Here is a 17,124-nt window from a genome sequence, read left to right as displayed (position 1 = left end):
CACTTGTGAAATCTAGCAAAGATTCGTCCCATCCTGTCTATGGCTGATGCTGAGACCCTGATTCATGTGCTTGTCTCTTCTAGATTGGACTATTGTAATATTCTATTTTCTGGTTTACCACAGTCCAGCATTAGGGCTCTCCAATTGGTTCAAAATGCTGCAGCCAAACTTTTGACATGAAGCAGAAAGTTCGACCACATTACACCCATTTTGGCATCCCTTCACTGGCTTCCTGTCCCAGTGAGATTAGATTTTAAGGTTCTGCTACTAGCCTATAAAATTGTTCATGGATTGGCACCTCCCTACCTAGCTGACCTAATCAAACCTTACGTACTGGCCTGTGTTTTGCGTTCTCAGGGTGCAGGACTACTTTGTGTCCCTAGGGTGAATAAGAAGTCTGCGGGTCATAGAGCTTTCTCTTATCATGCCCTTGTTCTGTGGAATGATCTCCCTGAGTCAATAAAACAGTCAGATTCTGTGGAGACTTTCAAGTCCAGACTTAAGATGCATTTATTTTCCCTTTTGTATGGCTAGCATACTGGCATAGTATAGTTTTACGCGATTTACTCTTTTAATTTGTTTTATTAGGAACTGGAACGTGCCGTGGCCTCAACCTTACCTTAATTCTGGATCTTTTAGTGAAACTTAGGGCTAGTGGCTGTCGATCACCTTATTTCCTTTTTTCTTGTTTAATGCTGACAAATTATACTGTATTTCTTGTCTTTCTGATGCCTGATTCTGTTTTTTTTCTCTCTGTTTAAGGTGCAGCTCCATCCAGAGATGGGTGTGGTATTTGTGCTGGAGACCCTCCTGTCCTGTGCACCAACAGCATTTCCTGTATATTTATTTTGTGAATTGTTCTGTATTTTATGTCTGTAGCGTGGCCCAGGCAGAGAGTCGCCACTTTGAGTCTGGTCTGCTTGAGGTTTCTTCCTCAGGGGGAGTTTTTCCTTGCCACTGCTGCTTTGGGAGTTAGTGGGGTTGGACCTTGCTTGTGTGACATGCCTTGGGACGACTCTGTTGTGATTTGGAGCTATATAAATGAAAATAAATTGTAATTGAAACCAGTTTTTCATTGTAATCTTTCTCCTCAGACGCTCGTCGTCAATGAGAACAAAAACAGGAAGTCCATCCATCCATCCATCCATTTTCTTCCGCTTTATCCGGAGTCGGGTCGCGGGGGCAGCAGCTCAAGCAAAGCCGCCCAGACCTCCCGATCCACACACACCTCCTCCAGCTCCTCCGTGGGAACCCCAAGGCGTTCCCAAGCCAGCCGAGAGATGTAGTCCCTCCAGCATGGAGGCCAACGTGCACTGGAAACAGGTTTGACTTATTATCGGCAATGCGAACCAAGCTCCTGCTGTGGTCGTACAGGGACCGGATAGCCCTTAGCAAAGGACCCCGTACTCCCGGAGCACTCCCCACAGGGTACCCCGAGGGACACGGTCGAATGCCTTCTCCAGATCCACAAAACACATGTGGACTGGTTGGGCAAACTCCCATGAACCCTCGAGCACCCGATGGCGCGTGTAGAGCTGGTCCAGTGTGCCGCGACCAGGACGAAAACCACACTGCTCCTCCTGAATCCGAGGTTCGACCATCGGTCGAATTCTCCTCTCCAGTACTCTGGAATAGACCTTACCGGGGAGGCTGAGGAGTGTGATCCCCCTATAGTTGGAACACACCCTCTGGTCCCCTTCTTAAACAGAGGGACCACCACCCCGGTCTGCCAATCCAGAGGCACTGTCCCCGATCGCCACGCGATGTTGCAGAGGCGTGTCAGCCAAGACAGCCCCACAACATCCAGAGACTTAAGGTACTCAGGACGGATTTCATCCACCCCAGGAGCCTTGCCACCGAGGAGCTTTCTAACCACCTCGGTGACTTCGGCCTGGGTAATGGATGAGTCCGCCTCCGAGTCCCCAGTCTCTGCTTCCTCTTCGGAAGACGTGACGATGGGATTGAGGAGATCCTCGAAGTACTCCTTCCACCGCTCAACAACATCCCCAGTCAGGGTCAACAGCTCCCCACCCGCACCGTAAACAGTGCTGGTGGAGAGCTGCTTCTGCCTCCTGAGGCGTCAGACGGTTTGCCAGAATCTCTTCGAGGCCGACCGATAGAAGAACAGGAACTGTCGTAGGATATCTTCCTCTGCATTTTAATTTGTTGAACAATTGTGTGAGCTGCTGCCATCTGTCTGCGATATAGTATCATTTGCACTTGGTGTTGCAGCCATTTGTCGGCGAGGTAAGTAAAATCACATCTTATTTGGTTTGAGAAAACAATAGGTTTATATTCCTTGAAACGATTGGGTGCTTAAAATTAAGAAATTTAATTAATCAAACATAAAATAAATAAACAATTGGGTGCTAAAAATTAAAATTAAGAAATTGAATTCAATAAAACAAAGATAAGGATTAATAAATAATAATAAATAAAAATGATTTAGTAATAAAAATAAAAAAAGATGACACTGGGAAAAAGCTCAATATGAGGACCTCCTTAACCGGAGGTACAGTATTTGATAGAGCTAAAAAGGAAAAGAAGAAAGAATTAGAGACCAGGTAGCAGCTAAAAGAACAGAAGAGGAATGTGATGAACAAATAATAGGTGCAGAGAGAAGTCGCTGTTGTGGGATTCTTAAATGGTTTACTGAGAATTAAAAAATCATTTATAAATGTTTTATAAAGACATTACATATTTTGTTGTTAATAATTATTAAGCCATCTATTAATGTTCTTACCAATGAGTAGCTAATAAAAAAGAATGATTTGTAAATGTTTTACAGGTAGTTATTTAAGCATTTACTTACACTTTATAAATGCTTTACTAATGCTTTATAGCATGCAGTTAATATAAAGTGTTTCCGTTATCTTTTATAAAGCTAAACCAGTAAACCCCTAAAACATTTACTGGAAGTTACAGCTAAAAGCTAAACCGATAAGTTTCGGTATTGATTTCAGTACACAAGCAGCTACTGACAGAACAACAAACCAGCACTTCTGTGTCAGATCAGCCTTCTCTCAGCAAAGGAAACCTGATGACGAAGGAGGAGGGGGAGACCAAAGATAATTTCTCTTTTGCTGGCATATCACCCAAATCATCTACAGGCATACAGTTTTAACTTATGGCTAAAATTTTAACCAAACTAATTCTGGACAAGTTATTTAAATTAACGACACATCTGGCGTTTTATAAAGTGAAAATATCAGTTATATGTTTGTTTTAAAGTAATGCACTAATTTTGAAGGTTTTAGCTTTTTGGACACACATGCTGCAGTGCGTTATGGGTAAAGTTTCACGACAGGAGAAATGCATTGAGATGCTCTGATCAGGCTGCTGCACACGGGCAACAGCATTAAGCTGTTTATATATTGTGCCTAAAACTCTTGTGAATATATTCCCTGGGTTTATAGATGTTGTTATTGTGTTTTATGTAAGCATGCCAGAAGCTGCTCAGGTTGTTTCTCCATTATTTTCAATGGGAATAATCACTGGGCTGTGATCACTTCCTGTTTGCTATTTAATGTCCTGCTTATTGTCCTTTACAACACTGTTTGTCCTCTTTGTTCCAGAGTAATATATATAACATGTCTAAAATTTGGTTTGCGTTTATTACAACCTCTGCCCATCATTTTTGATGGACAGAGGTTGGGACTTTGTGTATATCACAGATATCCATGTAAACTCACACCTGGATTTTGACATAAGTACACTGCCAGACTGAAGGATCCTCTGTTCAAATCCTTGTCAGGCCAAAAATTCTCAAAGGACCCTTGGCAAGATCCTTAATCCCAAAGTTGCAGTTGAGCATCTTGCATGGCAGCACCCTGACATCAGTGTGAGAGTATGTGTGTGAATGTGAGGTATCGCTGTAAGCACCTTGACCATGAAAGGGCTATATACTAAATGCAGTCCTTTTACCATCACTTAGATAAAAGAATGTCAACCCTCCACGTGTTTAAAAAAACAACAACAAGCAACTCATACAGTTGTATGCAAACATTTGGGCACCCCTGACAATTTTCATGATTTTCATATATGATATCATATAGCACACTGAAGTTAAGAAGTGAAATGAAGTTTCTAGTATTTACAGAAAGTGTGGAATAATTATTTAAAAAGACATTAGGCAGGTGCATAAATTTGGTCATTTTATTGATTTGAATACATTTAGCACTAATTCACTATGTAACACAATTTTTGTTCCTGGCTTCTAAGTGTTATATTTCAACTGCTTATGTCTAAAGTCTATGGAAAAATGACTACATTCAGCACAAACTTTGATTTTATTTTTTTTAACGTTCTAGAAAGTTCTAAAAGTTTCTTGACATTTCTAGATAATTCTGGAAACTTCTAAAAAATTCCAGACAGTTCTAGCAGTTAAAGAATATTCTAGAAGACTACTCAGTAGTACTGAAGGCGAATCAAGAATATTCTTGAAAACAGACAAATTTCAAAATATCATTGTCCTGATCACAGAATCAAAGTTTCTGTGGAATAACAGCTATTTTCTATTTATTTAAGGCATAACAGGTTAGGAAAATGCACTGTGTACCCAGGAACAAAACAAAAATAAAAATTTGTTACATAGTGTTATTGGAACACAAAATTGGTTTGGTAAGCTCACTGACCCTTGACCTCCTTACACAGGAGAATCCAGTCATGAGAAAGGGTATTTAAGGTGGCCATGTGCAAATGTTTCCCGTTTTTGCATCTATTCTAATGAGTGACAACATGGGAGCCTCTACACAACTCTCAAATGACTTGAAAACAAAGATTGTTCAACATCATGGTTAGGGGAAGAATACAAAAAGGTATCTCAGAGATTTCAGCTGTCAGTTTACACTGTGAGGAACATAGTGAGGAAATGGAAGAGCACAGGCACAGTACTAGTTAAGGCTCAAAATCTCAGATACGCTGAAGCGAAGGATGGTGACAACAGTCATAGTCAACCTACAGACCTGCTCCAAAGACCTGGAAAGACATGATCTTGCTGCAGATAGTGTCTCTGTGCATTGTTCAACTATACAGTACACTTTGCACATGGAGATGCTGGATGAGAGAGTAATGCAGAGAAAGCCTTTTCTGCATATACACCACAAACAGAGTCACTTGAGGTATGCTAAAACACATTTGGACAAGCCAGCTTCATTTTGGAATAAGGTGCTGTGGACTGATGAAACTAAAATTAAATTATTTGAACATGAGGAGCGGTATGCATGGCTGAAAAAGAACACAGCATTCCAAGAAAAACACTTGCTACCTACAGTAAAATTTGGAGGTGCTCTCATCATGCTGTGTGGCCAGTGCGGGTACCGGGAGTCGTGTTAAAGTTGAGGGTCACATAGATTCCAGTCAATATCAGCAGATTCTTGAGAACAATGTTCATGAATCATTGACAAAGTTGAAGTTGCACCAGGGCTGGATCTTGCAAAAAGACAACAACCCTAAGCACTGCTCAAAATCTACTAAGGCATACTTGCAGAGGAACAAGTACAATGTTCTGGAATGGCCATCTCAGTCCCCAGACCTGAATATTACTGAAAATCTGGTGTGATTATACGCGGGTTGTCCATGCTCGGAAACCAACAAACCTGAGATGTTTTGTAAAGAAGAATGGTCCAAAATACCTTTAACCAGAATCCAGACTCTCACTGGAAGCTATAGGAAGCGTTTAGAGGCTGTTATTTCTGCAAAAGGAGGATCTACTAAATATTAATGTATTTTTTCTGTTGTGCCCAAATTTATGCACCTGCCTAATTTTGTTTAAAGAATTGTTGCACATTTTCTGTAACTCCTATAAACTTAATTTCACTTCTCAAATATCACTGTGTTTATCTGCTATATGATATATTTAACTGAAATTGCTGATCCAAACAACCAATGATTTATAAAGGAAAATCATGGAAAACATCAGGGGTGCCCAAACCTTTACATATAACTGTATAATCATAATCCAGTGAGAAAGCACCAACTCTGAGTCAGATCATTCCTCTGGTAATGTGAATGTAACATTCATGTTTTTGTTAAAACAGACATGAGGCAGCACATCATCCATCCTGACTATGACATCAAGTTCACAGGTCATGTGTCATGGGTGGGACGGACTTCCATTGAAGCCAAAATCCATGTGTCACAGGTAAACAACACATAATTTAACAGAGTTATAAATACAAATACCCCAAAATTATCAAAACTTGGAGCACAGGGACTGGAGTTATAAATAATAATATCCCAAAATTATCAAAACTTTATTATCATATTATCAAAAGGGTTTTGTGTTAATTTTTTTTTGGTGCAGGCAAACACACTTTCCCAACTGAGGTTATTTTCAGACTGCAGGTCAAATGTGACCTAAATCCAATTTTCTGCTCGTATGTGTCTCAGATCTGATATTTTTTCAGAATGAATGAATTAATTCATTTTTTATATCTATGTGAACAGCACAAATACATTAATATTATTATTAATTTTTTAACAATTCCAATTTGGTTCACTTCCGTATGTGGCCCTGAATCAGATAAAGGTCTTATTTTTGCAATGTGTCCTCTGTCTGAATGTCCTGTCTGAATTTATGCAGCATTGACATTGCTCTTGATTGACCTTTGTCACACCTCTGTGCAAGTGGCAGTCACTACGTAAATATTTCCATGTAAATATCTCTCTGTGCCCTTGACATCCTGAAACCAGATGAAATCAAGTTTAGTTCATGATTCCATCACTCCTGGTTCCGACCAGACCGTGTCCTGAGAATTTCCACCCATCAGTCACGGAGCTGTTCACACGTCGACTCCAAAGGTCAGGCACTGCAGCCATTTTTTTTACCGCTCGCTTGAAAAAAGACAACTTTTTGTATTGTATTTTAATTTTAGCTTGAAGTGTAGCCTGGCTTTAAAATAATTGAGCAGCCAAAAATATGTGTGGATGTGAATCATTCACGTGTGCCGGAATCAGCACGCAGCTAAATTTCGATAGAAAAGTGATTCAATCATCATACGTCATGATATAGGACGACAACCTTACATAATTAACACTGTTTACTGGAGTACTTATGACTGGGGAAAAATGTCACTTATTCATTCATTTTCAGCTGCTTATCCAGGTTGAGGTCACGATGGCAGCAGAGCAAGCAGCTCATCCCACTTGTCCCTATCTTTGGCAAAGTCCCGTAACTCTTCCTGGTTACGTGATCCCAAGGCAACTGGGAAATATCATCTCTCCAGCGTGTCCTGAGTCTTCCCCGGTGCCTCCTCCCGGTTGGAAATGTCAGTGAGATCTCAGACATCTAGCTTTTAATAGTCTTGTAATATAATAATGTGTGCGTGCGTGCATGCAGCTTTGATCACAGCGAAACTGGGGAGAGCTGACATTCGCCGTTTGGTATACTTATGCCTTTTGGGTCAAGGATGAATGCTGCAAAAACAAGGTTGATAGGAAAAAATATTATTATTATTTTTCAATTTTTCAATTTTTTTTTTTTTTAGAAATTAGCGATTTTAGCTAACCAGTAAACAATGGACATTGTGTTGCAATGCACCTTGGGAGTTTGGAGTTTTGAGGTTGTAAATGTTATTGTGTTTCATGTTAGTTTAACAGTGTTGTTCGTGTTATTGATTTATTGTTTCTGTAGTTCAGTTGGTTTAGTCAATTTAGTTAAGTGTTATGTTGCTATTACCATGCATGACCATGCATGATTGACATGTTGGTACCATGAGTGAAATACCAAACAGCAAATGTCAGTTCTCCCCAGTTTTTGCATGATCGAAGCTATACACGCACACACGCACCCAGAGGCCACTTGGCTGTTATAATCTAATCTAACTCAGTAACGTGTTACTCTAGCCTGACCACTTTTTTCAGTAACGAGTAATCTAAGGCGTTAATCTTTCCAAATCAGTAACCAGATTGAAGTTACTTCTCCAAGTCACTCTGCATTACTATTATTTTTGTATTGTCGGTCAATCACAGCATTAAAACTGGCACGTGGACAGGGGGAGGCTGGGGTTCGGCTGAACTGCCCACTTCGCCCACTTTCAGTAAGCTGCTATCTTTTCATCTTTGGTTTTGTGCAGCAGCTCCGAGTTGAAAAACAGTCATTTCTCAAAGCACGGTGGCAGCAGCACACCTACACTGAACTTTACAAAGACATTTTTACAATTTTTGTTTTCTATAAAACTCTGCCACTCTGTGTGTCCTGCTAGAAGCAGCTGTTCCATGACGCGTTAACAACAAATACTAACGCTTTTTCCCCACCCAAATACACCTAAAATGTCTTTCGGAGGACAACATGACATAAAAAAAAAAACGCTGATAAAACTTTCTTACTTGTCAATTTGGTCATGCTACACATTATCCATTCTTTGTGCTCAGATGGCAAACCAGGGGCAAATCCATGCGGGAAGGGTGTGTGTGTGGGGGGGGGGGGGGGGGGGGGGTGATGCGGCTCCCACAACACCCCTAGAATAAAGGTCTACTTTTGCAGACATTTTTTCCATACTATTACTACTACTAATACTAGAACTGGGTATCGATACAAATTTCAAGAATCAATTCCAATTCTTAAGATTCAGAATCTTATTATTATTTCAATTTGATGCAATTCGATTTCGATTTGGGTTAGTGTTATTAAAGCCATTTTTGAGCTGTTACCTAATTATCTAGTTATGCAACATATTAATACTACAACCCCAATTCCAATGAAGTTGGGATGTTGTGTAAAATGTAAATAAAAACAGAATACAATGATTTTCAAATCCTCTTCAACATATATTCAATTGAATACACCACAAAGACAAGATATTTAATGTTCAAACTGATAGTTTATTGTTTTTGTGCAAATATTTGCTCATTTTGAAATGGATGTCTGCGACACGTTAAAAAAAAAGCTGGGACAGTGGTATGTTTGCCACTGCGTTACATCACTTTTCCTTCTAACAACACTCAATAAGTGCTTGGGAACTGAGGACACTAATTGTTGAAGCATTGTAGGTAGAATTTTGTCCTATTCTTGCTTGATGTATGACTTCACTTGTTCAACAGTTCAGGGTCTCTGTTGTCGTATTATGCGCTTCATAATGCGCCACACATTTTCAATGGGCTACAGGTCTGGACTGCAAGCAGGCCAGTCTAGTACCCTCACTCTTTTACTATGAAGACACGCTGTTGTAACACGTACAGAATGTGGCTTGGCATTGTCTTTCTGAAATAAGCAGGGACATCCCTAAAAAAAGATGTTGCTTAGATGGCAGCATGTGTTGCTCCAAAACCTGGATGTACCTTTAAGCACTGATGGTGCCATCACAGATGTGTAAGCTGTCCATGCCATGAGCACTAACACACCCCCATACCATCACAGATGCTGGCTTTTGAACTTTGTGCTGGTAACAATCTGGATGGCCTTTTTCCTCTTTTGTCTGGAGGACGCGAAGTCCATGATTTCAAAAAACAATTTGAAATGTGGACTCATTAGATCACATCACACTTTTCCACTTTGCGTCTGTCCATTTCAAATGAGCTCGGGCCCAGAGAAGGCAGCAGCATTTCTGGATGTTGTTGATGTATGGCTTTTGCTTTGCATGGTAGAGTTTTAACTTGCACTTGTAGATATAGCGACAAACTGTGTTAACTGACTATGGTTTTCTGAAGTGTTCCTGAGCCCACGTGGTAAGATCCTTTACACAATGATGTCGGTTTTTAATGCACTGCCGCCTGAAGTAGCGAAGGTCACATGCATTCAGTGTTGGTTTTTGTCCTTTGCTGCTTACATGTAGAAAGTTCTCCAGATTCTCTGAATCTTCTGATTATATTATGGACTGTAGATTATGGAATCCCTAAATTCCTTGCAATTGAACATTGTTCTTAAACTGCTGGACTATTTTTCACAAAGTGGTGATCCTCGCCCCATCTTTGCTTGTGAACGGCTGAGCCTTTTTGGGATGCTCCTTTTATACCCAGTCATGACACTTGCCTGTTTCCAATTAACCTGTTCACCTGTGGAATGTTCCAAACAGGTATTCTTTGAGCATTCATCAACTTTCCCAGTCTTTTGTCACCACTGTCCCAACTTTGTTGAAATGCATCCGTTTCAAAATGAGCAAATATTTGCACAAAAACAATAAAGTTTATCAGTTTGAACATGAAATATCTTGTGGTGTATTCAGTTGAACATAGGTTGAAGAGGATTTGCAAATCATTGTATTCTGTTTTTATTTAAATTTCACACATCGTCCCAACTTCATTGCAATTGGGGTTGTAGTATTATATTGATATTTGACAGCAAATTAATGAAGTATTGGTAGTTAATAACGATGGATATAAGACTGATGGCATGGACCAATCCCCTTCCCAGAATGATAGAGTAGTATTTTTATTTTACAAACAGCTCAAGTGTAGCCAAAAGAGGGCACCAGAGGTGCATATTTAATTGGCCCTTACACATGTACATTTCTACAGGCTTCCATGTTTTGGCCTGATGCCTTGTTTCTTTTGGGTTTAAAGTAAGGCTGTAACAAAGATTTAAAAAATAAATAAATAAAAACTATGGACTTACTTCACAAAATCCCCCCCTCAAAATGCATGCAACAATGTTTCAGAGTTATAAATTTAAAAATTTTCCAGGGGCAAACGGTCCCGGTCTCCCCTACAGCGCTGGCTGTGCAGCACACTGCAGGAGAACTCCCACAGCCGTGCACCAAGTGCTGGTGGAAAAGACTGACTGAAAAGTCAGTCCACACCAGAGTTCCATTGTTCGTGCGTGGTCCCATGGAAGAGGGACATTATGAGAAATGAAAGAATAAAAAAAAAACATAACAGTGTGAATTAAACAACAGACGATTCTTTCGTCTTGCCTGCAACAGACAAGGGTCCTGGTCGTCATGATTGACATCTTTAAATAGCTTTGACGGAGGTTCATGAATAAATGGTGGACCTGCTTCTAAATCAGAACCAGCGGGTCCACAATCAGTGTAGAGAAATGATCATTTTCACACCCTCTGAAACAGCGGAACGGCCCAACTGCAGCATTGTTTTTTTTTCATGGACGCTGTTCCAACGCTGGCGAGAAGTGCACATTTATATATATATATATATATATATATATATATATATACACACACACATTTTTAAATCGATCTTTGGATATATGAATCGATCTGTGGGAATGTGAATGAGAATCGATTAAAATTGGCGAATTGATCTTTTCAACCCAGCACTAACTAATACTACTTATAATAATAATTTCAACAACTAAAATGTTTAGAAAGAATTTAAATGTTTGAAAAATATTAGAAAGAATTTATTGGTTAGATTTATAAACAATGTAGGTTAGAAACTGTAAGTTTTACCGTTACAGTGCTGTCAGCAGTTAAACATGAGGTCAACAAAGATGTCTTTGTTTTATTTTTTATAAAACAAGTTTTTATGTTCATTGCAGCCAAGAAAGGGTGACTATAAAGTGAGTATTGGCAAAACAGATTATCACTTTCATGTTGAGATGGCAGGGGGAGGGGGGTGTTGTTGGCAGCTGCTGATAGTAACTAGTAATCTAACTTAGTTATTTTTAAAATTGAGTAATCAGTGAATTAACTAAGTTACTTTTTCAAGCAGTCATCAGTAATTGTATTTTTTTTTTAAAGTAACTGTGGCAACACTTATTATAATAATAATTATAATTAGATAATAATGTGAACAGGACAACAAAAAATTTGATCTGAGCTATAGATTGGTCTGGAGCATTAAGGCCTGCTGTTTGAATGTACTGTAAGATGCTCAGTGGTCATGGTGACAATGTGATTCTTTCTTCAGTACAGTGATGGAGCTTACTCTCCAGTTTTGGATGCTACGTTTGTCATGGTGGCCCGAGACCCAGAGAACAAGAGGTAGGATCTAAGACAGAACTGTATAGCTGCTCTATAAAAACGGCGAGTGGGTGTTTTTGTTTAATCTGATCACACCGGCAGGTGATTTCACTGATGAGCTCTTCTTTGAGTCCAGGCAAGGAGCTATACAGTGTCTTTGGTAATTGTTTTTGTTAGAAATGATCATGTTGTAGTTTAAAATTGCTTTAATTACCTCCGCTAAGGTGGCTGCGATTTCTTGACCTTTTATTGGTCTGTTTTGTCTATTAGTTAGGTAGTCAGTACGATATTGCAAAGGGACATGAATGGCTTTCAATGAATTTTGGTGATGATGTACCTTTGCTCAAAGGATGGCTGTTCCTTTTGATTTTTTTTTTTTCCTTTGAGGTTTAAATTAGTTTCTTTGATAGTGATCCTGCCTTTAAAGCAATTCAAATGTTCATTTATTTAATGCCAAATCACAGCATAAGTGTTTCATAGGTAAGGTCTAACATTACCCTTATGAAGCCACAGAGAAAGCATGTTGGCAATAGTGGCAAGGAGAAACTCTCTCAGGTGTTTATTCATTTGCAGGAATAAACACCTGAGGGTCATAATGACCACAAATCAACCCGGTGGCAACGATGGTGAACCAGTGTCCATCATGGTTAACAGACAGTCAACGGCACTGGTATTTAAATCACCTCAATGCTCTTTTTACTAACAGTGAAGGCAGGGGAACCCTTTTGGGATGTGTGCGATGATCCTCTGCTTGTTACGTCTCATGATTGATGACCCTCCTACACCTTCATCATCCACAGTACCTCAGACGACAGAACAGAGCAGAAATCAATCAGCGGGAACGAACAGCTCATTCGAACAGTGTTTTATATCATAAAATAACAGACAGGATGCCAACATCCACCTTCTCCTGTGTTATTCCAGGGCTGCATTTGTGAATCCGCTGAAGCCAGAAGGGCTGGATGAGGAGAAACTATTTCAGGAGGGTGAAGGTATGAGATGAGCCTTCAAAAATGTCAGGCTTTTTATATGACATTTCTCTGTGTTTTGGTTGAATTACATGTGACCTTTGAGTGTGTGTTTCATGTCCAGCTAATAAATTGCGGCGCTTTGAGCTGAGTACTGCGTCCTTACTGAAGGTGGCACCAGCTGATGAGGAAAGAAAGATCGTACACAGTTTATTTCTCAACACGCTGGACACCAAGTATGACACAATGAGCTCACAGATGCACATCTCAACATTAGTGAAATACCTTCAACAAATTGTCCTAAATTGCAAAATGTATCTGTAGACGAGCTGCATTTTTCTTTTTGCTGCTTCAGGACGGTTAGTTTCCGCAGCAGAATTTTGCCTCCAAACTCAGTGTGGATGGAAAATGCAAAGCTGAAAGGCATGGAGATCTGCCACCCTCAGGTGAGACGGAACATTTGGTTTAAACTCTTAAAAGAAAAATTAACTTAAGTTGTAATAGTCTGACTGTTACAATCAAGTAAAGTGTGACATTACATTTTATGTCCATTGTAATGAAGTCCAAAATTTAATCGTAACTTACATAGTTGTTGTACCATGCTTGTAACTGTCTTGTAATCTGTTATTGATGTTTTTTTTCACATTTTACTATTTCTCTTGTTTATAATTTTATCTATTTTAATTTAACTGTATTGTGAATTTTTTCATTTTTGTTTTGTGTGTTTGATGCTGTTCACACAAAAGTAAGCTGGGTGTTTCTTCAAGAAAAAAAGAGTTGCCAGTGTTCCTAATAATTTCTATGAAGTATTTTTGCAGTTAGTTTATTCTGATAGCTCAGATTTGGTTTAGTTGTGTGTTTGAGAGCTCCACATTATCTGTACCTTGAATCTCGTGTGTGTATGTATGTGTATTTGTATTTGACCAGGAGAGGAACATCTTCAACAGGATATTTGGAGGATTTCTGATGAGGAAAGCCTACGAGTTGGCCTGGGCCAACGCTTGCTCCTACGGGTGAGTGGTTTTCATTTGAGAGAGAGAATCATGCTCAAACTTGACATCTGATTTCTTTAGTTTGCGGCATGATTTTAACCTAATTGTCTCTCATCTGTCCCCTGCAGGGGATGTCGACCTAATCTGGTGGCCGTTGATGACATCCTCTTCCAGAAGCCAGTCGAGATCGGCTCCTTGCTACTGCTCTCATCACAGGTCAGTCTCATTGGTGTAAATATTGAAATCCTCAGATGTGAGTAAGTAACGTTATTTTTCGGCTGACTGAGCTTTTGCAATTTGCTGCCAAACATGTTAGACTGAAGCTGCTGGTTAGTCGCTGAGTGTCAGGCATTTCGTTATACTGGGATGATGCTCAATTGTAGCTTGGGAATTAGAATGGTTAGTCCATGAACAGAAAGGTCAGTGGATTGATCCCTTGCTATGATATGTGCTGTCATGCTCTTGACTCTGTACTGCTGCTGATGTGCAGATGAGCACCTTGAATGAAAGCTTCTGGCACTGGTGTGTGAATGACTGTGATTTTAATTCACTCTGGATAAAAGCATCTCCTATGTGCATAAACATATTGAATTTATTCTGTCAACACGGTAGTACACCTGATTATTTAATTCCCTCCGGTGTTGTGGTTAATGTTACTGAGGGTGGCACTGCAGTCAGTTTTGGTTGATTTGTTCCTCTACTTAGTTTTATATCTGAAAATCAATACAAGATGTCCACACAGAATCAAAAACGTGTCAGCATTTGTTTCTTGCAAGAACATATGTGCCCGACCTTTAACCTTGATTTTTATCTTGACCAATGAAATTGCTGGTTTTGTGTGTGTGTGTGTGTGTTGATTTTGAGGGGGTGTTGTTTCTGCTTCCAGTGTAGGTAGAGCACCCAAACGTAACCACACTGCATTAAATCTGCCTTTTTTTCTAATGTCAAGAACATTTTCAAATGTGAGTTAAAGTCCAGAAAACTTGGGTGGTGGGTGTGTTGTTGTTATGGCTCATTTAAAAACAAACAAACAAACAATAGATTTATAGTGTTTCAAAAGTTGGTCATGGGTTATTATTTAAAAAGTTTTGCAATTTCCCATTAAAGTTATTGGCCCAACTGAGCGATAGTTTGATTTTAATTTAACATAGCATTAGTATTCCCTTCATCCCTCTACAGGAAAGAGTTGGAGCTGTATTTGAATACAGTATCATGTAGAAAAACAGGTGCAGAGTCCACCATAATCCTGTGTTTTTTTTCCTCTTCCAATATGACATGTTCTGTCACATGGTGATGGATGTCAGTGTGCTCGTAAAACAAAATGTGTTTGATTTACGTTAAGTAATAGAAATTCTCCCTTAGATGCAACCATCGTTATTATCCCTTCATGGCTAACATTTCACCTTTTGGCTGTGTAACTTTATGTTTCAGGTCTGTTACACAGAGGGGAACTACATGCAGGTCAGAGTTCACAGTGAGGTTTTTGACCCACTGACCCAACAACACAACACTACCAACGTCTTCCACTATACTTTTATTTCTGACCGTGATGTCCCCAACATCATTCCTAAGACATACGGAGGTGAGCCGGTGCAGTTGAAATGTCACTGAATTAAATGCAATGACAATTGTTACTGAGGATGTTGTAATAAGTCCAAGGCCGCTCGATGTGTGTGTTCTAAAGGATGGGAAAACTTCAACCTCTATTCCTACAGAAAACCCATTTCCCCAGGTGTGTCGGGACTTCACAAGTCTTTATTTATGAGTCAGAGTCAAACATGCATCCCTTAAATATGTGACTTAAATGCCGTTTGAATAGTGGCCACGAGCTCAAGTGTCACGTCTGACTACGTGCTGATGTTTTGCGCCTGTCTTGACAGAGTCAATGCTGTACATCGATGGGAAGAGGCATTTTAAACAAACCGCGTAGAGCTGAGAAGAGTATTACCTGCCAAAGCCTGTCAGCGTCTGTCCATGGAGACCCGCACGCCTGTTGGATAAGAAGAATGAACGCAGCTAATATGTCAGCTATTGCGCTTAATTAACTTTGTACTCCCACATGTTGAATATGTTGCTGTGTTTTTCTTTCCTTAAATATTCTGCTACTTATTTCTCTTCCAAGGAATGTTATGTTACTGTATCAGTTTTTCAGTTTGTACCATGAAAACCATGAATTTATCACTGATTATTCTTTTTTAAATCAATAATTTTTAAGGGGTTATTATTGAGACTGGGTAGAGTCAGTTTTTGGACATAAAAAAAAGGTTAGTTGTTGGTAAACAAACATTATAAGGATATGTTACATTGTACTTTCATATAGTTCATTTTTTTGTTTGTTTTTTTACCCTGTTGATGCAGCAAATCAAAGTTTTGCAGTTGGTCCTCTGTTTGTGTGTCTGTGAACAAGATAACAAAAAATAAAACGCAGGACAGATTTTCATCACGCTTGGTGGGATTATTACTTTGGCAGATATCTTGAGATGATTAACTTTTGTAGAAGATCGGACAGCGGTAAAGGTCAATAAAAACATGGTGCCAAGAACATACTGGCTGCTGTATCGCTGCCATCGAAAGGGCCTAGAGAGATGATCTAAAGTTTACATTGATCAGCAAAATGTTTGTAGGGCAGCACGGTGGATTAGTGGTTAGCACTGTTGTCTCACAGCTAGAAGCTCATGGGTTTGATTCCCAGCTGTGGCCTGTTAGTGTGGAATTTGCTTGTTCTCCCCGTGTTTGTGTGGGTTCACTCCGGATGCTCCGGCTTGCCCCCACATCTAAAGAAATGCAGGTTAGGTGTATCAGAAACTTATTGTCCGTAGGTGTGCATGCAGGTGTCAATGTGTTTGTTTGTCTATATGTGGCCCTGCGACAGACTGGCGTCCTGGTCCAGGGTGTACCCCGCCTCATGCCCTATGACTGCTGGGATAGTCTCCAGCCCCCGTGACCCTTAACTGGAGTAAGTGATTGAAGATGAGTGAATGAGTGAGCAAATTATTTGTGATTGATTGGTACTATAAGTGGTGTCATGAAGTCTTAAAAAGAAATCATGTTTGTTCAGAGTGTGAAGGGTTTGCATTAGCCCTCTGATGTTTTTTTTTTTTTTTTTTTTTTTTTTCTTGTTACATTTTATATTTTCTCCAGTATGCAGTTTGTCTGACAGCCAGTCATTGTTTCCACCTCCTTCTGAAGTTGTATTTGACACATTGACAATTCAGCAGTTTTCATTTCTTGGTTTTGTAATAATCTGGTGTATTGTTGTTTCTGCATTGCTTTGCGTTACTTTTTTTAATCAACTTTCTATAGCTA

General features: G+C 39.6%; 1 protein-coding gene across 2 annotated transcripts in view; it reads left to right on the top strand.

Annotated features, from left to right (window-relative positions):
- The window catches only part of acot9.1 (acyl-CoA thioesterase 9, tandem duplicate 1), a 58,643-nt gene extending 42,256 nt beyond the window's left edge, over window positions 1–16,387 (top strand). For both annotated transcript variants that reach the window (XM_034168102.1, XM_034168094.1), the window contains 9 exons: window positions 6,039–6,142; window positions 11,806–11,879; window positions 12,783–12,850; window positions 12,951–13,062; window positions 13,182–13,272; window positions 13,754–13,839; window positions 13,947–14,034; window positions 15,250–15,400; window positions 15,699–16,387. In XM_034168102.1, coding sequence (XP_034023993.1) covers window positions 6,039–6,142; window positions 11,806–11,879; window positions 12,783–12,850; window positions 12,951–13,062; window positions 13,182–13,272; window positions 13,754–13,839; window positions 13,947–14,034; window positions 15,250–15,400; window positions 15,699–15,748 — 824 coding nt within the window. In that variant the 3' untranslated portion in view covers window positions 15,749–16,387. The remainder of the gene's footprint in view (window positions 1–6,038; window positions 6,143–11,805; window positions 11,880–12,782; window positions 12,851–12,950; window positions 13,063–13,181; window positions 13,273–13,753; window positions 13,840–13,946; window positions 14,035–15,249; window positions 15,401–15,698) is intronic.
- Window positions 16,388–17,124: the final 737 nt, after the last annotated feature.

The sequence above is a fragment of the Thalassophryne amazonica genome, chromosome 1 (assembly GCF_902500255.1).
Source record: "Thalassophryne amazonica chromosome 1, fThaAma1.1, whole genome shotgun sequence".
Lineage (NCBI taxonomy): Eukaryota > Metazoa > Chordata > Actinopteri > Batrachoidiformes > Batrachoididae > Thalassophryne > Thalassophryne amazonica.
Note: the sequence above shows the minus strand (reverse complement) of the source record. Positions and strands in the feature narration are given on the sequence as shown.